The 24,828-nt window shown below is 43.1% G+C and overlaps 1 protein-coding gene across 1 annotated transcript; it reads left to right on the plus strand.

Moving 5' to 3' along the window:
- Nucleotides 1-2,480: 2,480 nt before the first annotated feature.
- LOC149300873 (NXPE family member 3-like) lies at nucleotides 2,481-24,394 on the plus strand. The gene is made up of 6 exons (XM_089484457.1): nucleotides 2,481-2,546; nucleotides 4,470-5,224; nucleotides 5,518-5,591; nucleotides 10,560-10,568; nucleotides 19,443-19,640; nucleotides 23,850-24,394. Exons 1-6 carry the CDS (start codon nucleotides 2,481-2,483, stop codon nucleotides 24,392-24,394), a joined length of 1,647 nt encoding a protein of 548 aa, XP_089340583.1.
- Nucleotides 24,395-24,828: the final 434 nt, after the last annotated feature.

Here is a 24,828-nt window from a genome sequence, read left to right on the forward strand (position 1 = left end):
GTTTTCAAAAATATATGGGTTTATTGGGCACACTGAAATGGCCCGGCTCAAAGATGTACCAAATAGGGCATGGGCAGTGGATCCCCAAATGCCAAAGTTCAACATTGAAAAATGCGCATGCCCCAAATGTGGCCCTTTTGCCCCCAAACAGCCAGGCAAAATCATTCATGTGGGGTATCGCTGCGCTCAGGAGATGTTGCTGAACACATATTGGGGTGTTTTGTGATAGTGACATAAACTAGAACATTTTAATTCATACCTGAAGTAAAATGTGTATGACAAAACAAATGCAAAAAAATGACTACCATAAAGTTTGACAAAGACTGGTGGTAGATATGGTGCATGGAAAGAGTTAAAATACTAGCATTTGGAATACCCTGGGCTGTCTAGTTTTCAAAAATATATGACTTGATGGGGTAAATTGCATTGGCCGGGTTCAAAGATACCCGAAATGGCACATGGGGGGAAGAATTACCAGATTTGGAAAAAATGGCTTTGAAATAGCAAAACGCTACCTGTACTTATTGCCCCATAATGGGTAGAAAAAAGCAAAAAAACATAAAAACATTGGGTATTTCTAAACTCAGGACAAATAGTAGAATCTATTTAGCAGGTTTTTTCATTACCTTTTATAGATGAGTAAAAGATTTTTCAACTAAAAGTTAGAAACAGTCATTTTTTTCTAAATTTTTCACCATATTTTATAATTTTTTTAATAGTAAATAATATGATACAATCAAAACAATGTCATCTAAAGAAAGCCCTTCTTGTCCTGAAAAAAACAATATCTAATGTGTGTGGGTTCAGTAAACGGGAAAGAAGAAAATTACAGCTAAACACAAGCAGCGCAGAAATGTTAAAAAGGCCATTGTCACAAAGGGTACAAAAAGTAAAATCAGCCTTTGTCTCGAAGGGGTTAAAGACACACTACCCGGTGACACTGCACGGGCCGCCGCGGGTGACCTCACGCTGTAGGTTTATTTGGTGCATTGTAGAAGACGAGCAGCTTTAATCCGGGATAAGGGAATTTAACCCTTTCTCCTCAACTGACCTCCAAAATATCCATTTCATTGCCCTAAACCCCCCACAAGCCCCAAATCCCCCCCTTTTTGTCGGATCTCTATGAGGAAGCGACTCCCGGATGCCGCTAGCAGAGGGCGGAGGAGGAGCTTTCGCTGAAGCTGCCGCGGCCTAACAGGAGGCCGGTTCTCACGGACACGGACCCGTTTTTTATGCCCCGGGGGCAGGGGCCGCGGGACTAGCGCGGTTTAGCAGGGATTTGCGTGCAGTAGCCGAGCTGGAGGTGGTGCTGCAGACCGAGCGCAGGAAGGGGCTGATAAACGCGGCGGGAGGGGAACACCTGACCCGGCATCAGACATGGCACAATCTGTCCCAGAGCTACTGGTGGAGAGGTGAGCCCGGTACGGGGGATACAGCGGCGGGACTGGGCAAAGCAGCACAATCCTACTGGGATGGGGTCACCGGCTGTGATATCCGTCCAGAGGGATAAATGCCTCATTATGATCCTTTGCATAGAGAAAATACATTCTTTTTGTTAGAATCCCATATGACCAAACTTGCTGGAATGTGTATAAAAATGAACATCCAGAGATAGACTCTCTAAGGCAGTGTAATTGCTTTAAATGGCTAGGGCCAAAGCCAGGCTTCTTGTATTGTCTCTAAGCTTTTCAAACAATAGGCAATTTCTGGATTAGTGCCCCATCACAGCATTATACCCCCATCACAGCATTATACCCCCATCACAGCATTATACCCCCATCACAGCATTATACCCCAAACCAAATATTCAGGATCAGCAATTTAAGGGCAGTAGCTTGCAAAAAAAATAATCTATAAATAATATTGGTTCTTCCAACTTTTCAAAGACCAGATTTTTCTTTCTTTTTTATTTCTTCATAGACAGTCATAAATAAGAATAAGACGGATAAAGTAATTTGTCCAATGCAGGGAGATACTATATAAACTATATATATAACATAATGTAGGATTGTACGCGGTTCATGTCATAATTATTTACTGAGACACAGGTTATAGTTAATGCCCTCAGATCTAGTTAACATTGCTCCTTAAGATTTTGTCACAGATCTAACTTATCCTAGGGCAAAATGTTAATGAAATCCCTTCAAAACAATTACACTAATTGACAAAAACATAAAGCTCTGGTTATTGGTAAAGGCCACGATACAATAATGTAATTTTTGGCACAAATGTTAACTCTATCAGTCCATTCAACTTATTATAAAATCTTGTTTTAGTACCAATAAAGAATGATCACATTGGGGAAAAAAAAGCTGGTTGACATGCTGATTCTTCTACTAACTCTTCATCAACAGAAGAAGCCAGCGTGGTTAGTGATCAATGGAACAACTTCTCTACCTTCCCGTGAGCGATATGTGCATATATAATGCGGATATGGGAAAGATTTCTGGAAAATGTGGCGCACCCTCTGCAGATTCCAGATGTGCTTTGTGCTTCTGACTGCGTTGGCTGTACTTGTGCTACTCAGCAACATCCATCTGGTAGAGGTAGGTTGTACTATCAAATAACAACTCTTTATAGAATCATGTCTACATAACGATGTAGATGCCAGCATGCTGTTAATGAAACTTTTCTTAGAAAGTTTTTTAAATAACTGTGACAGACGCTGTAGAGACGGATGGTCTCTGCCGTTAATAGTTCCAGCGATCTCCTATGGTCCCCTCGGGATATTCTAGACTTCCAGTAACCAAGTAGTTACCATAAAGTGTCCCTTGTCCCCAAATCACAGACACGGTCTTAAGCTTGAACAAGTAAGAATCTCCTTTATTGTACACCAGCTTTATACATGAGACCACCTTGATAAGAACAGGGTGAACAATACATAAATACATTAGCTTAAACACTTTAACTGGCACCAAACAGGAGAGGTCTAGAACAGGCAGCAACCAATCACAGTGCAGGGGGTGTGGTCAGGGCAACCCGCATCTCATTAAGTTAGGGACTAATCAAAAGGGGAGCTACCCTCTCTACCATATATGGATATCCAGGGGTGTGGCTGTAGCGACCAATAGGGAAGGTGCCTACTTAGCAGACCCCTACAACCTTGCCACTGGTTACCATAGATGCTCCTGTGACAATAACATTTCAGATGCTAGAAGGAACTGGGTGATATCATGGGCGATCTAGAGATGGACTGGCACAGTTCCCTCTTTTCTTGGTCACTTGCTGGTACATGTGCGGAGCCCCATGGTGGCAGAATGTGGCACAGAACAGATCATCCGCTCTCACCCTAAGTAAAGAGAGAATGACCTAAGTCAGAGTCCCTGTTGTTAAGCCGCTGCATTCCTGGAGTTTGGTTCAGAAATTATTATAATTATAAAGCTTAACATATCACATTAAGAGGGAGTATATACAAAATTGCATATGTATAGTACATACAGTAGTCCCTATTTTAGGATCTTTAGCATCTGTAATAAAATGTCCCGTATATAAAGATTTTCTGCAACTTTAGCTGTAACTTTACCATTCACTAAAATGTTATTAAATGTAGACATGTTTATGACATCAATTTTCTGCTTTTTATTTGCTTGTTCTCGGCGATTGGTCTCTGCTTAGTTTTGTTTTACAATACTAAAAGCAAACTGTGAATGGCTATTACAATCACTAACAGAAACATATGAATTGGGGGCAGATAAGAACCCCTCGGACCATCTAGTCTCGACAGTTTTTTTTTCCCTGCTTTAAAGGCTAAACCATTGATCATTCCTTGGTCTTGTCTTCGATTCAGACTAGCCGTATGCCTGTCCCATGCATATGTCAATTCCCTTACTATGTTAACCTCTACCATTTCTGCTGGGAGGTTTTTTCACGTATCTATCTTCAGATTTCTACTCTGTAAACTGAAAATCAGCTTAACTATAGAGAGAATGTATCTATATTGTCTGAACGTATTTTTAATACAGAATTATTTTAGTGTGATTAAAATATAGTGACTGTTTTTTTGCCCCTCATTTGTTATGCTGATTGTTGTGGGGAAAACCTGCATTAATTACTTCCCTGTCCTGGACTCAACCTTGTATTTTCTTTAGATCCTGCCAAATGGGGTGGTATAGATACAGGAATAAATTTGGCAAAGTGGTACCTTTTTTAAATGGCAAGTAAATAAGGAATTTCAGCAAATACAATCAATTTCTTTAGTTTTAGACTTGACGGCTTATGGTCTATTTAGATTTTTTACTCCCGCTTGTTTTCTCTACCCTCCAAGTTATTACATTTCACAAAATGTATACAGTACACATATAAGGTATGATGGCAATACGTATTAAACGTATTAGCATAAGCATTAAAATTAAGGTTTCTCAAAGATCAACTACATTTCCACTAACATTTAAAAAAGCCTAAGAAAACTTTTTATTTGTGACCAAATTTGAATATGAATTTTAATGTATGATTCTGACATTTCTTTACAGCATCTGAATCATGGAACTGGTTTGGATCTGAGGCAGACGGAGCGGAAAGATGAAATGAACAATCTGCTTTTACCAATAACCAAGGGAGGCTATTGTGCCTACCTTAGCCATGCTTTGTCAAAAGCCGAGCGTTTGGAAGAGGACAGCTTACTTAACTCTGTCAAATGGCCGGGACCACCAAACGATAAGATACCTTTTTTAAAGAGTACTGATGCTGCACATAGCCGTTTTGTAATTTTAAATTCTCAGGGCTTGTTTAAAGTTGGCGATATCATGGAAGTGCTGGTCAGAATGCATGATTACGAAGGCAATCCAAAGCGTTATGGGGGAGATTACCTCCATGCACGGATACACTCCCCTTTGTTGAAAGCTGGAGCAGTAGGAAAGGTGGTGGACCATCAAAATGGCTTCTTCTCTGTTTACTTCACTTTACTTTGGCCTGGTCGGATCACTGTGTCAGTGACTTTGGTGCACCCAAGCGAAGGAATCCAAGTCCTCAAACGTTTACGTGAAGAAAAACCTGACCGAGTCTACTTCAAGAGTTTGTTCAGATCAGGCAACACTGAAGAGACTAAAATGTGCAATGTTTGTTTGCCATCAAAGTCATCTGTGTGCAATTACACGGACTTGCGCACTGGCGAACCGTGGTTTTGTTACAAGCCTGAGAGGTTGTCCTGCAGTAATCGAGTCAATCACGCAAAAGGTGGATACCTGAAGAATCTTCTGACCTTTGATGAACATCTTTTCTTTCAAAGGTATTTTTGGTTTATCTTGTGTGACATTTCATTCTATCAGTGGATGGGTTGTTTTTAAAATGTATTTGTTTCTTTGTGCAATGCTATGTTGGAAAAACTCCAAATTAAGTAAGATATTTAAAAAATGTGTAGTTACTAAAAAAGTGAATACATAACATTATTATTAATACATTCTGATTATATTTAGATTAGATTATTTTTGTCCAAAAACTATCCATTGATAGCCGTTAACGCCTCTGTCAAGTTTTTTTGTTTTGTTTTAACTCTTCACATGTTCTTTGTGTTTGTTTCAGTGGTGTAAACATTAAAGTACCGATACTGGCCAGTGGACCTGATGCAGTGACCGTATATCATTTAAAAATTAAAGGTAAATGTATATTTTACATGTATTGTATATTGATTGACTGAAAAATAAGATTCACCTATATTTAATGACATAGGCTGCTGAGAGGGTAGTTACAAGTAGGACAAAGCAGACAAATAAAATGTTATGTTTTGTCACATAGAGTACAGAAAATAACAGAGGTATCTTGACATACCTGGCAGCAGCCCGTTAGAGACTACTTCTCTTAGCAACCCTCACAGGAAAAAAACAACCCCATCCCCCTCGCTCACCTGTTTTTCCTGCCCTAATAGGTAGGAAGTATGTCACTGTATTTTAGTTTTCGTTAGACCCTAGGTAGGGACTAGGATCTGTTCCGTCAAGTACTCTAGGAAGGGTATGGGGCAGAGGAGTTGGCCATTGATAACCAAGGTGGGGCAAATACGACTGGCGGAAGGGCTGGGGTATATGGACTCCTCTGGAAGAAGACGGCAGTGCCAGAGGAGTACTGGCTGGTGGTGACTGGTGAAGGACACCTAGAACCTGTTGCCTTGTACAGAGTCCAGACAGGACGACTGCAGGAGGAGCAGAGCCACGCTTCCAAGATGGTGACTAATGTTGCCATGGCAACACCTGCCAGTGCATGTATTGTTCCTATGTGCCAGTTTTAAAAGGACAGACTGCTTTCACAGACCTCGGGGTGTTTTGCAGTTGCCTTTTTGCTACAAAAAGACCCTGCAGGATTTCAGTAAATTATGTCCCACCTGTGCTAGTTGAAAAGAAGATGAAAAAAAGAGTATTTATGGATTTAATGAGTACTGGTATGCAGGTTACTTTTCTGTAGCTTGGCAACTTGACAACTGCAGGCTTCAGTGTTGTTGCCTACATGGACGGGGTTAGGCAGGTTGGTAAGAATGTGGCCGCAGTATCATCTGATGCAACCCTTGAAAACTTGAGGATGGCAGCCAGATCTGCAGCTTTGTTAGTCTTAGCCTGTAGGGCTTTAAGGCTAAGGGGTTGGTCTGTTTTTGGTACCTTTTTAAGAGTCCTAAAATCCTCAGATGTTCACAAAGGTGTTGGTGGTTGTGGCCTGTTTGAAATGTCTAGGGATTACAATAATCCTTTATCTGGAAGATGGTTTTGGCCAGTTGTGCCGCTGGCCATGGCTCATATTCGTACACTGCTCGAGAACATTGAGCAAGGATCCTTGGTCGGTTTTCCTCTCGGACTTAGGAAGGACTTGTGGTCTGGTAGTTAAGAAAAGAGAATGTGTCTGGATTTTTCTCTTGAAGGCCCAGAATGGACTTACTGATCACCATACATGTCAGTCTGACCAGTAAGGGAGCTCACATGGAGGTAGAAGTAGGCCAAGTACAGAGGACCAGGGAAGACCAGCTTGTTGTTATTTTAACAAGGTAGGAGGCCATAGAAGCTGAAGTATTATTGTCCTGCCAGAGCACACATTTTTATAGGCCAAGTCTCCCCTGGAAAAATCGATAGTTATACACCTCAGAGGAGTCCTGCGTACAACTACAGATTTCCTGAGCACAAAGGAACACAGTTCTGTGTGGGTATTGCATTTAGACCCAGAAGTGTCTGAATCTGTCACAATTTAGGGGGTTCAAATAAAGGTTTTAATGGCAGCCTTCAGGAACACAAAGCCCCTGTGATTTTACTCCCTGGAGAGCTGAGGCTGTGAATGTGGGTTGCTGAGTTATGTAACTTTGAATATTCGGGTTTCCCTAGCGCTAGTAATTTGTTTCCTGCTTGCGCCTCACAGACACCTCATGCTGCACAATTGGCAGGAAAATGTGTTATAAATATAGGGGCAGTTATGAAGATTTTCATGCCACAATCCGAACTGCTGAGGCTGGTGAACAGCAGCTAAGCAAGAGAGCCGCGGGCAGCATGGAGGAGCTTTTGGAGAGACGACCACCTTCCCACCCAAATTTTTTGTAAATTAGTTGTGTTCTTTTATTGGGGTTAAAGTTATCCTCTATGCAGGGGGTGTACTGGTTAAGTAAATGGTTAGCCTTCTGGCGTTAGGGCAGTTGGCTTTGTTTTAATGTTTTATTTATGAGGATGTTTGAACTCTGGGTTTGGGCCAAGAGTTTTTGTTACAAGTTATTATTATTTGGATAATATGTCCTAAAGCTAAATAAAAGTCCACGGCCAGTTTATTCCAAGTTTCAAGTGTATGTATCCCTTGCAGCCACATGTTCTCTTGGCTGTGGAAACAGGTTTGCTGATGTGCCTTCTCCGGTATTATTGATCTCAAGAGTTGTATAGAAAATTGGTAGAGAACAGCGATCTAGCACTCAAAGCTTGTGTGGATGTCTCTGGTCCAATCTTTTTCGTTGCCTGCAAAGCCAAGGCTGTTAACTTTGTTGTCCCGCAGAACCTCCAGGCATAAAATTCACAGCATGATTTCTGAAAGGAAGCAGGAACTCTTAAGCAAATGGTCACCATTATTGTTTTGGATGGGAAGGTTATGCTTTTACTTCATCTTGAAGGTATTCTCAGAGTAGTTTAGGTGTAAGTAGATTCATCTACCCTCTTGGTACTTAACCCCTTCGAGACAAAGGCTGATTTTACTTTTTGTACCCTTTGTGACAATGGCCTTTTTAACATTTCTGCGCTGCTTGTGTTTAGCTGTAATTTTCTTCTTTCCCGTTTACTGAACCCACACACATTAGATATTGTTTTTTTCAGGACAAGAAGGGCTTTCTTTAGATGACATTGTTTTGATTGTATCATATTATTTACTATTAAAAAAATTATAAAATATGGTGAAAAATTTAGAAAAAAATGACTGTTTCTAACTTTTAGTTGAAAAATCTTTTACTCCATCTATAAAAGGTAATGAAAAAACCTGCTAAATAGATTCTACTATTTGTCCTGAGTTTAGAAATACCCAATGTTTTTATGTTTTTTTGCTTTTTTCTACCCATTATGGGGCAATAAGTACAGGTAGCGTTTTGCTATTTCAAAGCCATTTTTTCCAAATCTGGTAATTCTTCCCCCCATGTGCCATTTCGGGTATCTTTGAACCCGGCCAATGCAATTTACCCCATCAAGTCATATATTTTTGAAAACTAGACAGCCCAGGGTATTCCAAATGCTAGTATTTTAACTCTTTCCATGCACCATATCTACCACCAGTCTTTGTCAAACTTTATGGTAGTCATTTTTTTGCATTTGTTTTGTCATACACATTTTACTTCAGGTATGAATTAAAATGTTCTAGTTTATGTCACTATCACAAAACACCCCAATATGTGTTCAGCAACATCTCCTGAGCGCAGCGATACCCCACATGAATGATTTTGCCTGGCTGTTTGGGGGCAAAAGGGCCACATTTGGGGCATGCGCATTTTTCAATGTTGAACTTTGGCATTTGGGGATCCACTGCCCATGCCCTATTTGGTACATCTTTGAGCCGGGCCATTTCAGTGTGCCCAATAAACCCATATATTTTTGAAAACTAGACACCCCAGGGTATTTCAAATGCTAGTATTTTAACTCTTTCCATGCACCATATCTACCACCAGTCTTTGCCAAACTTTGTGGTAGTCATTTTTTTGCATTTGGTTTTCCACACACATTTTAATTCAGGTATGAATTAAAATGTTCTCGTATATGTCACTATCACAAAACACCCCAATATGTGTTCAGCAACATCTCCTGAGTACAGCGATACCTCACATGAATGATTTTGCCTGGCTGTTTTGGGGCAAAAGGGCCACATTTGGGGCATGCGCTTTTTTCAATGTTGAACTTTGGCATTTGGGATCCACTGCCCATGCCCTATTTGGTACATCTTTGAGCCGGGCCATTTCAGTGTGCCCAACAAAACCATATATTTTTCAAAACTAGACACCACAGGGTATTTTAAATGCTGGTATTTTAACTCTTTGCATGCACATATTTTACCACCAGCATTTTTTCAAAGTTTGCAGTAATATTTTTGTGTGTGTATTTTTCCCACACACACCTACTTTATGTATGAATTTACAGCTCCTGGTATATGCCGCTGTCACACGACACCCCATAATGTGTTCAGCAACATCTCCTGAGTGCAGTGATACCCCACATGCATGGGTGTGTCATTTTTGGGGGGAACTAAAAGGCCACATTTGGTACGTGTGCATTTTTCTAATTGGAAATTAGATGTGTGGCCATCCTTCCCCCCGTGTTAATTGGGACGTTGTTGAACCTGGCCCATTCAATTTACCCCATCAAATCATACATTTTTTAAAAGTAGACACCCCACGGGCATTTAATATGCCAGTATTTTAACTCTTTCCATGCGAGAATTGTTTTAAGCTAATATGCTAATTTTAGGACTTGCTCACAAAAATATATTTTTTATATATATATATATTTTTTTTTTTTATTTTTTTTTAAAACAAATTTAACATTTTTTTTCAACTTGGAGGTTCCCCTGATAGTGACATCAGTGGGAAATGATTTTTACATTTTACTGTTTTTTTACTATTTTTTTCTAATTATTATTAATTTTATTTTATTTTTTAATTTATTTTTACTAATCACACTGTGATTAGAAAGCTGGGCTCCATTGACTTGCATGGTGAATGCAGTACCTGTATTCAACCTGCAAGTGGAGCCAAAGTTCTCTAGATGGTCTGGACCATCTAGCGAACTTTTAAAATTTGTGGTTCCTGTTACAGGACGGCGGCCATCTTCCTTGATGGCGAAGATTGCCGGCAGCTGCGGCTGTGACCGCTCTCCGGAGCGGTCACAGCCCATCAAAAGGTTAGTGTTTGGTGTCGCTGGATGCCTCCTGATCGAGGCATTCCAGCGACACCATTTAAGTTTAGGAGGCGATCGTCGATCGCCTCCTAAACGCTTTTAAAACGGGCGTCCGCCGCCATACAAAGTATGGCGGATGTTGACGCCCCGTGGAGGGGCCAGAGATGGCCCCTTCGTGCCGATCGCGGCGTTGCTGAATGCCTCGAGGTCGAGGCATTCAGCAACGCTTTTTGGGTGCAGAAAGCGATAGTAGATCGCTTTCTGCACCCGTTTAAAGACGTGCCGGTCCTGGCACGTCAATTGTCGTAAAGCACGTGCTTTTCCGTGCCGTGCCAGGACCGGCAATTGTCATTAAGGGGTTAAACCAGTATCAGTCAGACAGAAGAATCTTCATACCTTGAATGAGAGATGGTGTCTTCTGTTTTAGCTGTCAGGTTTGAGCCTGCTAATGTTTTATACAGGCATAACTAAAGGTAAAAATAAATACCAATGCTAGCTTGTTGGATTACACAGGCTATTGCTGAAAAATATTAGGCTGCAGAGAAAAATCCCACTAACTAGGTCAAGTCACAACATCTTGAGCAGAGGCTTCCCTGGAGCTGATAAGACATGTTTTGTTCAACATCGTTTATTGACAGATCATAGTACAATAAAGCAGCAAACATCATAAGGTAAGTAGTACAGAATAGGTCAGGAACGACCCGTGGGGTACACATATGCAGAGAGAATGATGCGAAGCAAAGTGCCAGGAATGACAAAAACAAGGCGTAGTGTAAGACCAGATAACTCAGCCGAGAGGCCGTACACAACCAAGATGAGCCATAACAAAGTCACAATAAGACGCATAGCATCCATGCAGGTAACGCAGTGGGTAACGAATCCTGACAGTGATTTCGTCAATAAACATTAAAAAGAAATAAGAAACATAAACATAAACAAAAACACGCTCCAAGGGAATGACAGTGAGCAACATATGGCAAGGAAGTCGTCAGATACAGATCGGGGCCTGGAATAGGAGTACCCCAACGAAAACGACCCCCTAACAGAAAAGGCACTACGGAAGATATAAATCGAGCAGCTGGGGAGAAGCGACAAAAGTCACCCATGGCAGCCACTTGAGACCATTGGCGTATTCACGACCATGAGCAGACGCCACCAAATCTTCCATGTGAGAGATATTATTGACTCTGGTCACCCAAGCTGAGAGCGGGGGAGGGCCCGGCACCCTCCAGAAGCGGGGAATGACGGCCTTAGCAGCATGGACCAGGTGAATGGCCAGAGATTTCTTATAGGAGGGCAACGAGGACTGAGTATGATGTAACAGTAAACCTAGTGGCGAGAACTCAATATCTGGGTCCGCGATATCACGGATAACTTTCACCACAGCCCGCCAGAACGGACGAATGTGGGCACAATCCCACCAAATATGTGTGTAAGTGCCATCCTCCTGCCCACACCTCCAACAAAGGGGTGAGACCTGAGGGAGGAAACGGTGCATTTCGGCCGGGACCCTATACCAACGGGACAGCAACTTGTAGTTGCCTTCCTGAACCCAACTGGATATAGCCCCTTTGTGGGTGAGTTGAAGCACCTTATCCCAGTCAGCATCAGTCAGAGGTGATTGTAGATCCCGTTCCCATAAACTAAAATAAAAGGGCTTAGCGGTTCCGAACGCCTCCTGAAGCATAGCATAAAGTGTGGATAATAAATGCGCCGGCTCAGAACCAGCCAAGCATAACTGTTCAAACCCCGACAGGGGTCTGGTAAGTTGGGGATTAGGCAGAAATGAGGAGACATAATGCTTGATCCCGTGGTAAACAAAAGCCATATGGAAGGAAGGTGTAACCGGGTGCAGGAGGTCCCCAAGAGACCGGAAAGTACCCGCCTGCAATATGTGACAAAGCCTCAAAGGACCGGAACGCGCCGCGGTAAGTGATCTTGTCATGTCGTCTGTGATGTGAATGGGTAACTCAGGATTGCAAGTCAAAGGAAGAAGCGGACCTGGTGTCGAGGTAAGAATAGCCCCCTTTGTCACCTTACGGAAGGCCTTCAAAGTAGCCGAAATAGTGGGATGAGAGGAATGAGTAAGGCACCCAGAGCCTCCCGGTAACCAAGGGGCAGCCGCGATGTTGCAGGTAAAAAAGGAATTTTCAAGGTGAACCCATAGCTTGGGGGCCTCCAATGACCACTCCACTACCCTCCGCAAATGGGACGCAAGCCAATACCACTCCAAACTGGGGAGGGCCATACCTCCCCTTGATTTAGAGCGAGACAAGTGCGCAAAGGACAGCCTAGGCGTCCCCCCCCCCCCCCCACACACATACCGCGTAAAGACCCTCTGGCAGGCACGAAAGAAGCTTCTAGGTAAAAATACAGGCAAACACTGAAAGAGATATAGAAATCTCGGGAGAATGTTCATCTTAAGAACAGCTATGCGACCAAACCACGAGATATGGGGTACCGACCATTTACGGAGGTCCTTAAAAATACTTAAAGGCCGAATCCTGCCACTTGAAGGGGAAGGCGCGAGCCATCACCGAGCGTAGGGCAGTAGGAATATTTATGCCTAAAATTTCCGATTTTTGCAAATTAATTCGATAATTGGACAGAAGGTTAAACCGAGACAATTCCGAAACAACTTGTTCGAGGGAGGAGAGTGGGTTGGTCAACATGCACAGCATGTCATCCGCGTAAATTGCAATCTTATGAGTGGTATTCGCAATAGTCAAACCCGTAATCAGATCATTGTCGCGTATCGCCTGGGCCAGAGGTTCCATAGCTAGGATAAACAGTAGCGGGGAGAGGGGACACCCCTGTCGCGTGCCGTTCCTAAGGTGCAGGGCATCCGAGAGAATACCATTGACTTTTATGCGTGCAGAGGGATTAGTGTACAAAGCAGTGAGTTGATTGAGAAAAGGGCCGTGAATGCCTAACTTATGCAAAACCCGAAAGAGGAAGGGCCAGGACACCCGATCAAACGCCTTTTCGGCGTCCATAGAAACCAAGGCGTAGGGGATGTTGTGCGCGCGAGCATGAGTGATGAGATTGAGTGCGCGAATAGAATTGTCCCTGGCCTCTCTCCCAGGCACGAATCCGACCTGATCCTTGTGGATGAGGGAGGGTACATAACGTTGTAAGCGCAGCGCCATCACCTTAGCCAACAACTTGATGTCGGCATTTATCAGGGAAATAGGGCGGTAATTAGCACACAGCTCAGGATCCTTGCCCGGCTTGGGTATAACCGAAATGTGAGCTACATTGGACTGGCTGTCAAGTGGCGTCCCCGCGGCCAGGGCGTTAAATAAGGTGACTAAGTGAGGACCTAACACAGGAAAATTTTTTCGATAATACCCGGTAGTAAAACCGTCCGGGCCGGGACATTTACCACGGGGGGTAAGTCTCAGGGCAGCCAGAATCTCGTCCCCTGTCACAGGGGAATTTAAAAAGGTGAGCGCATCCCCGTCCAATCTCTGAGGTAAGTATTTTTGTAAATAATCATCAATACTTTGAAGGTGTACAGGGGAGCCAGCAGACAGGGGGCTAATGTCATAAAGCGCCTTATAATAAGAGTGGAAGCATTTAGCGATTCCATGAGATTCATATTGAATAGAGCCGTCAGGGGATCTGATTTTAGGAATATAAGTGGAGGCCCTTCGCACCCGCAGAGCCCTGGCCAATAGTTTACCCGGTTTGTTACCCAGCTCATAAAACAATTTTTTGGTCAGAAGAAAATATCGTTTCGTGGTGTCGTCCAGGAGAGAGGCCAGTTGGTCACGTAACGTGTGCAATTGCGTCAAGACCTCCGGGGCGAGTGTGAGTTTGTGGGATTGTTCGAGGCGGTGGAGTTTACGTGTGAGATCTAAAATAGCGGCCAATTTTAACCTTTTAATCGTGGAGCCCAATTTGATCAAGTGACCACGGATGACTGGTTTATGGGCCTCCCATATCAAGGGGAAGGGCAACTCCGCTGTAGTGTTATCCCGAAAATAATTCTGAAGGTGAGTTGAGAGCTCAGCAACATGGTGAGGGTTGTCAATTAAATTTTCATTGAGCCTCCAGCCCCACTGTTTGGGCGTGGGGTTCGAGAGGCGTAGAGTAAAGTGAGTGGGGGCATGGTCGCTAAGTGTCTGTACGCCGATTTCGGAAGAATGCAGATGCAAAAGATGATGGTGTGAGAGGAACAGACTATCAATCCGTGTGTATCTATTATGCACGTGGGAATAATAAGTGTAATCGTTAGTCATCGGGTGCTGCGATCTCCAGGTATCAATTAGCTGGTGTAAATGTAGTATCCGCTTAACTTTTTTAATGCTAGAGTAGGGGATGGAGGAGGTATGAGTGGAGGAGTCCCTACGCGGGTCCAAAACCATATTAAAGTCGCCCCCAAAAACATTTATGCCTTCCTGGAAAGATTCAAATCTATTCAACATATTGCATAAAAAGGAGGCCTGGTTACGATTAGGAGCATACACATTACCCAATGTGACCTTTTGGGTCCCAAAATAGCATTTCAAGAATATGGCCCTCCCCTCGGAGTCCCTCCAGACATCCAGGAGCTGAAATGGAAGGGATTTGTGAATGAGAATGGCAACCCCTTTCGTCTTTGACTCAGGAGCACTCGCCAGAAAGGCATGTTGGAAGTATTTATTTGTTAGTCGGAACTCGTGAGGAGACCTGAAATGGGTTTCCTGTAGGAAGGCGACATGGGATTTCTGGTGCTGCAAGGTGTAGAGGACCTTCGAACGTTGTTGGGGCTTATTCAAACCTCTAACGTTAAGTGATGTAAATTTAATTAAATCAGGGGCCATGAGAGGGATATCAGGAGGAACCCCGCCGAGACAATGCCACCCCTGGAGCAATAAAAGAAACAAAAAGAAATAAAGCAGTAAAAATCAAGAACACAACATAAAATCACAACAAACATAGCATAGAACCACGCTAGATGCCGCAGCATCGAGTATTGAGCCAGATGACCTTAGAGAAGGTCAGAACCCTGTACCTGAACCTGGAGAAAGGGTCAGGTAAGTAGGCTCGGGGGGAAGAAGCGCAAACTTAGCTCGTAAACGTTACTGCCGAAGGCAGAGAGAATGAATACAAAGAGGGCAGGAGATATCGCATCCCGCTCCAACGGGCCTAGAAAAAAACAAAAAAAAACAACAAAAAAAAACCGGTTCCCTGCTTCAAGAGAACATAGTCAAAAGCGTCCCATAAGGGGCAACGGAGAAACGCATGCAAACTCATAAAATCTGTAAAAAAAAAAACCCCCCCCAAAAACGACGATGTCCGGCAATACAGGTAAGAGCTCCGCGTGCAGAGTTAAGAGAGTGTAGTATGGAGCAATAAAAATAAAAATAAAAGAAAATTAAAACCAAAGGAAAAAGTAAGGATACACCCTGAGCAGCGATAGGTGCGGCGCAGCCACATAACGCCGGGAACGTGGAGCTTTCCTAGACCAGCGAACCGGAGCGATGTCCACGGGATAAGGCGGGACGAGCCCACCGTGCGTACGTCCTCACTCATGGGGTGTCCTGGAGCTTATGCCGCTTCCTCCTTTGTGGTCTAGGTGACCATTCTTGAGATGGATCCATAAGGGGTGCTGGCGCGACGAAGGATGGCTCCCAGTCGGTGACTTCGCAGGTGGGTAAGCCCAAGGCCTCAGTGAACGAAGGGACATCAGATGCATGGCGAACTATATGAGTCGCGTTACCGCGACGCACCAGCAAGGCAAACGGGAAGCCCCATTGATAGGGGATGTTAGCCGCCCGTAAAGCTTGTGTGACCGGTTTGAGCATCCTCCGAGCTTGTAATGTGAACGGAGAAAGATCCTGAAAAAGCGTGATGGGATGAGAGTCCCAGGAGCAGGCCGCATTGCTCCTATAGGCCCGCATAATATCTTCCTTCAGGGGATAACTTTGCAAGCAACAGATAATATCCCGGGGAGGTGCCGCTCCCACGGGCCTCTGCCGGAGGGCTCTGTGAGCTCTGTCAAAGCGGAGGACCGTGTCCTCCGGTCGACGGAGAATCTTATTAAATATAATTTGTAATGTCGGGGCAATATCGTCGTGAACAACGGACTCCGGTAAGCCACGTACCCGTATGTTGTTTCTTCTGCCCCTGTTGTCCAGGTCATCCATCTTCCTTGTCAGCTGCACCATAGCGTCTGCCTGGTCCCGCAGCCGCATGGTAAGGGAGTCCACTGTTGTACAGATCTTCGGTTGGACATCCTCCAAGGAGGCCACACGGTCCCCAATATGGCGGATGTCCGCTTGTATAGCAGAGAGACTCGCATGCAGGCCTTGTGTAGCGTGATCCACGATCGCCGAGATGTCATCCTTCGACGGTAGGGAATCCAGCTTATCGTGCCACAACTGCTCTGCCGAGGGAGCCCGGAGTGATTGCCGGGCACGCTGAACCTCCACATCCGCTTCACTAGCAGGGCTAGGTGGCGAAGATGGCGGCCTGTGAGAGGAGTCGCGGGAATCTTGGTCCGACGACGCTTGAAAGTAGGAGCGCACAGAGGTGAGTGCCGACTTCTCCCTCGATCCCGAAGGCTTAGGGGAGTTAAGTCTGGAATGTTTGCCCATTTTGAGGGACTTTGCAGGAAACTGGAGCGTCTTTTTAGGCACGAGGAGCGGGAGCTACAGACTTAGGTGTCCATCTATGTCGCAGGTCGGCCACGCCCCCCGATAAGACATGTTTTGTCTAATATCGAAGTAACATTGGTTCTTTAGGCTGATATTTTAGGATCTCCTCTTTTCTACATCTTTATTTTATTTCTAATGCTTATTATGATGGCCCAATATTTCCTATAAGTGTAATACTACACGAACTGCATCCCTACCAGAAGTAGGGAATTGGCCTTGGTGTAAAAGTGAGTCTAAGTTGGCAGCATCCTATAAAAACTATACATTAACTATTATATTTTTGGGGTATTATATCTCTAATAGATTTTTTTGCCATGGATGACAAGGAAAAGTAAGACTTCTACTTACAGAGAATTAATTTTTCTTGTTTTTAGCCTGAGAACATCATTTTCGACCCAATAGAGTTTTTTTCTGCTCTACCTATGTTAGGAGGAGGACGAGTCTCTAGTAGTATTGCTCTTATCAAAAACAAATTTTTGTGTTCTCAAATCCTGGCTTTTACAGTCTTCCAACTCTGTCTCTTATGTATACATTATCTGGAATATGATATATTTAACTGCCATTACTGACTGGACACTGGCACTGTTTAAATCTTGAAATACATGTGCATTTCAACCACAAAGGTAAATTACAGAAAGAAAAGTGGCCTTTCCTGATATGTAAGTGCCTGCTTCTGGTTATGTGATGTTGCAACTGTAACCCTTATCTTTTTGTTTTGCAATGAGCAAAATGTTCCTCAAGGAGGCATCTAGTGTCTTTCCTACATGCAAAAGTTGCAACATGGAGTTATGAGGGGAATACTTTCTTACTCTTACCATACTTCTTTTGCAGTAGTATTTTATTATGATTGTTCTATTAGAATATTTGAGGGCCAGTTACCGCTCTTAAGAGAAATTTTTGTACTTTCCCTGGTTTCCCTGGGACAAAATATTGCTTTTACACAATTAATGAACCTGGTCACTTTAAAAAAAATAACCCTATGGGTCTTAAATGAGCAGTCATGCCCAGAATGGGTTACTTCATCAAACAAGCAGAATATAGTTTAGAAATGCGTCTCACTACGTGACTTCTGACAGTGACCAGAGCTGAATCCTGTAAGTGTGCGCAGGCACTTGGGCCATGTGCTCACAAAGCTCCCATATGGTATCCCCTACCCATATCACTTTTTCTACAGTGAGCCCTTATAATAACCATCAATGTGTAATTTCACCCCCAGTGAGATGAGAACATTTCATTTTTTTTCATAACCTTCAGTTGTCTTTATTAATTGCAATTATCATGTCGCCACTAAAAGGTCATATCCCACAAAAAATACTATAGTATAGTAGAAGAACCCTGCTGGTGAGGAAGGAACTCAAAAGCTGTCCATTGCAGAGGCGTTTTTAGGAAGATAAAAATGGACATTCTTAGTGAGGACTGTCCTTGTCTTCGTGTAACCCAAACTTTAACCTTCTCGTGTTTTAAGGACATTTTCGTCACACTGGATAGTCTCTGCCGGATGTTTGGCTCACAGGCAGGCTGCAATCAGTCATGATGAAGAAGATGAGCTGGCAATGACCTAGTTTAGTATCACTTAGGTGGTTACCCTCTGTCATCATCACAAGAGGGTGTCAACTGTTCAGTATAATTGACGGCTGTGACAACTATTTCCCCTTTCTTTTGTTTCCTGTTTTAAGGACTTCCTCTTTTTTAGAACCACACAAGTTTCTTTGATATCTATGGGAAATATGTTTGTTTTATTGTTAGAATCTTTGTTGTTCAGTTGCTCATAATTGTTTTGCTATGGTTGTAAAATATCTTCCCTATTGTCTTGAGGCATCTTGATTCAGGTAAAGCTAGGAGGTGATTCCCATATCAAATTTAGAGGAATGTACTGATTGATATTTGTACTGTTTGTGGGTTGCCTGCCTTGCACTAACCTTTAGGCACTCTTTAGTTGTACTTGGGTTTTTTGGGTTTTTTTACATGTAAAATGCTATGTTTAAATAAACTACTGGATTTTAAGTTTACAGTATTTTGGTGGATTGCAAGGAGAATCATAAGTTGGTGGAATATCCACTACCCAACGAGTCAATCAGATGGAGTACATAGGAGGATAATGGTTTTTATAACAGTAGGTGTCACTGGATAAACAGCTGCTAGGACCTCCACCACCAAACACCCCCATCCCTTAAATGTACTCATGGCAGGACAGTGGGCTCAGAATATTTGTTACTAGAGAGTGGAAAAAACTTGGGGGAAATACCAGTAAGAGAAAGAGATGATGAACACAGGAGGATGTAAGGCCAAAGCAAGACCACGTGTAACCCTAGGTGAATTGAGATATTAATGCATCACTACTCTCTCTATCAAATGGCCTTGGCCCATGGAAGCTTGCTGTATTGTGGTAAAATAACATGTTTCATTTTGTTGTTGTAGGATGGGTTGTACCCATGCACGTACACACTATTAATTTTGTTTTGTTTTTCTTCTTCTGAAGATAAAGGTTTTCTCCATTCCACCGAATTTACACCATCTGGTTATTTTTACAAAGACCACTGGATATCAGGAAGACCCTATGCTCGCCAGTTTGACAAGCCTTCTGAAATCACTGAGTGTTTGCAGGGCAAAGTGGTACATCTGTTTGGAGATTCAACAATACGACAGTGGTTTGAATATCTGACCAACTTCGTACCAGGTTATTAATATACCACTCTTATTTGCCTTAAAGAAGCTTTCAATTTAATTCTGCTAGTAGAACTAGTGTCTTATAAAAACAGTTTTCTGTTTTGAATAAATGTTCTCACATAATGTTGTTTTTGACAGCTGTATTTGCTTAATGTTTGTATTTTGACTCTCTTGCCTACTAGACAAAACCAGTAAGTGCTTATCTTCCTTTCCAATGCGGTAAACAGTAGACATCTTAATCACCCAAACAAATCCAGGGACACAAAGGTCTATTTGGAGATGGCAACAGAGAAATCACTTGATTTTAAGGTTACCGGAACTACATGAAACAAAACTCACTTCAATGCTACATCCACGGGGGGATGTGTGTTATGTACTGGAGAGAACATTTGTGATATGCTTATGTCATTACATAGATTAGGCTTCACTTGAGAAAGGGTTACATTTTACCTCTATGTTGTGATATGCATCTTTGTAGCAAATATATAGGTAAAATTTAAACTTTACCTAAGCCTTAGTCTCATAACTCCCCCACCCACCCAAACTCTTAATTGTCTGTGTTAAAAAGCCACACAATGACCTTTTCATCACATTGGCAACATCTGACAGTTGAAGTCTACTGACAAATTACATTAAACAGGTCTGACAGTTGGTTTGTTACAATGAGCCTCACCTTGAAATTCCTGGAAGCAGCTCTGTGTTTCGCACCTTTCATGTGACATGGTTACATAGTTATATAGGCTGAAAAAAGATATGCGTCCATCAAGTTCAGCCTTTCCTTTATCTGTTCATTTCTTGCTGTTGATCTAAAAGAAGCCAAAAAACCCCAGTTTGGCTCTTTCCAATTTTGTACTAACCAGGGAAAAAATTCCTCCTTGACCCCAAAATGGCAGTCAGATTTCTTCTTGGATCAATAAGCTGTTTCCCCATAATTAAAGATTATATCCCTGAATATGATGTTTTTCCAAGTATTCATCCAGTTGCTGTTTAAACATCTGTACAGACTCAGATAAAACTACCTCTGCAGGCAGAGAATTCCAGATCCTTCTTGTCCTAACTGTAAAAAAAAAAAAAACCCTTTCCTCTGCTTTAGACTAAATCTCCTTTCTTCCAGTGTAAACACATGACCACGTGTCCTATGCATAGTCCTGTTTATGAATAGATTTCCACACAATGGTTTGTATTGGCCCCTGAATACCATTATTGGCCTTACCATTGATTTATACAGAGGCAAAATTATATTTTTATCCCGCGACTTGATGCCCCTTTTTATACACGACAATACCTTACTGTCCTTAGCAACTGCTGACTGACATTGCACATTGTTGTCTAGTTTGTTGTCTATAACAATTCCTAAATCTTTCTCATTTGTTGTTATCCCTAATTCACTACCGTTTAGGGTGTAGGTTGCTTGTGCATTCCCTACCCCGAAGTGCATAACTTTACATTTATCTACATTCAATTTCATCTGCCATTTGTGTCCCCCAGTTTATCTAGATCCCTCTGCAGCAGAGTAATATCCTGCTCGCCCTATATTACTTTACCTAGTTAAGTGTCATCTGCAAACACAGAAACATTACTTTCAACGCCTATTGCCAGGTCGTTTATAAATATGTTGAATAAAATTGGTCCCAGAACAGAACCCTGAGGGACACCACTTACCACTTTTGTCCAGCTTGAAAATTTACCATTTATAACAACTCTCTGTTCTCTATCTCTAAGCCAATGTTCTACCCAAGAACAAGAATTTGCATCTAGACCAATTTCCTTCAGTTTGAATACTAACCTATTGTGTGGAACCGTGTCAAACGCCTTGGCAAAATCCAAGTAGCTTACATCCACTGCCACACCCTGATCTACACTTCTACTTACTTCTTCATAGAATGCAATTAAATTAGTTTGACAGGACCTATGTTTCATAAAACAATGCTGATTTTCGGTAATACTACTGTTCTTCCCAATTAATTCCTGAATATTATCCCTTAATAAGCCTTCAAATACTTTCCCAACCACAGAAGTTAAGCTCACAGGTCTATAATTTCGGGGCACAGATTTTGAACCCTTTTTGAAAATAGGAACCACATCTGCCTTCCTCCAATCCTCTGGTACAATTCCTGAAAGAAAAGAATCCCGAAAGATTAGAAACAGAGGTTCACTTATTTCCTGACTCGGCTCCTTAAGTACTCATGGGTGAATACCGTCAGGCCCCGGAGCTTTGTTAACATTAATGTTCTTTAGTTGCTGCAGCACCTTGTCCTGAGCCATCCACTCACAGTTTGACTGAAAATTTTTCTCAGTGGTCCTATGTATATCCATTGCCATAGGTTCCTCCTTAATATATACTGAGGAAAAATAGTTACCGTATTTTTCGCTCCATAAGACGCAGTTTTTTTCCTCCCAAAGTAGGATGAAAAATCAGCCGCGTCTTATGGAGCGAAGATGCAGGCAGGGAGGGGGGGGGCAACGATATACCGTATTGGCTCGAATATAGGCCGCACTTTTCCCCCCCACTTTAAGACTTTAAAGTGGGGGTGCGGCCTATATTCGGGGTCTAGCTCCCGACGCCCGGGACATGCAGTCCCGGGCGCCGGGCAGGCAGCGGGGTTAGGATACGGATCCCCCGCAGCGGTGCAGGGGACCTGCATCCTACTCCCCGATACGCTCAGACAGCCTCCCCTGCCAGCACTTCCCACGGGGGGGGTGCCGGCACGGGAGGTTGTCTAAGCGCATCGTGCGGATGCGTTTTACCTCTGCACCCCCCGCGGACTTACCGGAGCAGACTCCCGGGTGTCTTGCAGGGTCGGCGGGGGACGTCTACGCAATACAACTTCCGGTGCCGGATGTGCCGCACCGGAAGTTGTATTGCGTAGATGTCCCCCGCCGGCCCTGCAAGACACCCGGGAGTCTGCTCCGGTAAGTTGGGGAGGGGGGGGCAGAGGGGGACAGTGGCAGCGTATCTCGGGGAGGGAGGACAGTGGCAGCGTATCTCGGGGAGGGAGGACAGTGGCAGCGTATCTCGGGGAGGGAGGACAGTGGCAGCGTATCTCGGGGAGGGAGGACAGTGGTAGCATATCTCGGGGGGCGGGGGGGGCAGAGTGGCAGTATGTTTTTTGGTGCTTTTTTAAAGAAAAAAACTTTTTCTTTAAAAAAGCACCAAACTTTTAGGGTGCGGCCTATATACGGGGGCGGCCTATATCCGAGCCAATACGGTACTCACCAAAAGTGTCCCGGACAGTCTCTGTCTCGCTTCGCCGTCCAGGGGAGGTCTTCATCTGGAGACCGCCGCCTCTGTCGCCGCCTCTCCTCTTCTCTGGTCCGTTGCGACGGCTAAGGGCGGACTGGATGGAGAGGACGGGGGGATTTGACGCAAGCGCCGTGTCACGTACGGCGCCGGCGCATGCGCAGTACGGCGCTTGTAGTCCAACTACACTTCCCATCATGTCTGACCAGCTTTTTTCTGTGCAGGCATGACGGGAGGATGATGTCCTTTTTTTATAGCCCATTTTTTAGCTCAAAATATTTTTTCCTTTTTTTTCTCCTCTAAAATCTAGGTGCATCTTATCAGCAGGTGCGTCTTATAGAGCGAAAAATACGGTATTTAAAGTTTCTGCTTTTTCCTGGTCCTCCTTAACCAACACTCCCATCTCTGTTTTTAGCGAACCTACACTTTCATTTTAAATTTTTTTTTGAATTTATGTACTTAAAGAAGGGCTGCACAACAGAAGAGCAGAAAACCACACAAAGCTTTTCAGTTTTTTTTTCTAAAGAACTTACGATGGTAAAGTTACAGCATTCTACTGTATTACCTGTCAAAACAAAGAGCAAATTTAATGATACCTTTATTGGCTAACTGAAGTATAACAGATTACACGATTTTGAGACTATTTAGGTCTCTTCTCCAAGCATGTTATATCTTGTATTTTGAAAAATATGTGTATAATATGACTAAAGGAGAGACCTAGATAGCTTCAAAGCTTGTCATCTGTTATACTTAAGTAAACAAATAAAGGTACTATATCATATTTACCAAATTAGACCCTATGATAATTAAACAATACTTGGAGGGTGGAATTTAACAAAAGCAGAACTGTTGGCTACCCTTCAGTGAGTGGGTGTCAATGGGTTGTAACTCTCCATCCTATTTTCTAGTCAAATATGTATAAAAATGATATTTTCCTTTCAGATGGTCTTATAAAAGAAATTATGCATTTTATTTCAGATCTTAAGCCGTTCGACCTGGGAAGTCCCAAAAATGTTGGACCTTTCTTGTCCATTGACATGGAACACAATATAATGCTGAAATTCCGCTGCCATGGGCCACCGATTCGCTTCTCCACCGTGTATAGTAATGAGCTCCGTTATGTTGCCAATGAACTGGATGGCATTGTAGGAGGACAAAACACTGTAGTGGCCATAACCATCTGGTCCCACTTCAGCACTTTCCCTGTGGAGGTGTACATAAGGCGCTTGAGGAACATCCGAGCGGCTGTGCTTCGCCTTTTAGACAGGAGCCCTGAGACTGTCATTGTTGTTCGTTCTGCCAATGTCCAGGAGCTTGGGCCCGAAGTGAGCTTATTTAACAGTGACTGGTTCTCATTGCAGCTGGACACAATCATGAGGTCTATGTTTGCAGGTATCGATATCCAGATGGTAGATGCCTGGGAGATGTCTCTTGCACACTACCTTCCACATGTACTGCACCCAGGGCCAATCATTGTGGAGAACCAGATAAATGCATTTTTATCATTTGTATGTCCCAATTAAAATTCAGGCGTGGAGACAGATTTTTTTGCTTCTTCAGCAGGGATAATAATCACTGTTCCTTTATTGTTGCACAGTATTATGAAATTCCTTCAGAAAACTGCAAATTGTAAGAAAAGGAAACAATTTGTAAATGACAACGAATATTATATTTACTACGTCCATCTTCATGATCAATATTGAAATCTACTATTTGAGGCATAAAGATTTAACTGTGCAGACCAGTATGGTATTCAAGATTCTGTTAGTATGAGTTTGTGTGTGTGCGTGCGTTAGTGTGGGTGTCCAGGTGTGATAGCGTGGATGTCACACGATGGATGTGGGGGAACAGCAATTCATTCTTGGGCCGGCCCTGGTTACAAGTACTACGATAGCGGTACAGTTTTCAAATTGACAATTAGATTAACGTGTTGACATACGTTCTGCTACAGAAAGAG

This window comes from Sceloporus occidentalis, unplaced genomic scaffold (assembly GCF_023333645.1).
Source record: "Sceloporus occidentalis isolate IW3139 unplaced genomic scaffold, rSceOcc1.0.p SCAF_22, whole genome shotgun sequence".
Classification (NCBI taxonomy): Eukaryota; Metazoa; Chordata; class Lepidosauria; order Squamata; family Phrynosomatidae; genus Sceloporus; species Sceloporus occidentalis.

Excerpts from the sequence above, each read along its gene's own strand:
- LOC149300873 (XM_089484457.1), top strand. The coding sequence starts at position 2,481 with ATGTGCTTTGTGCTTCTGACTGCGTTGGCTGTACTTGTGCTACTCAGC. Across the intron at positions 5,225-5,517 it reads GAACATCTTTTCTTTCAAAG|TGGTGTAAACATTAAAGTAC; the intron begins GTATTTTTGGTT and ends TGTTTGTTTCAG. Across the intron at positions 19,641-23,849 it reads TCTGACCAACTTCGTACCAG|ATCTTAAGCCGTTCGACCTG; the intron begins GTTATTAATATA and ends ATTTTATTTCAG.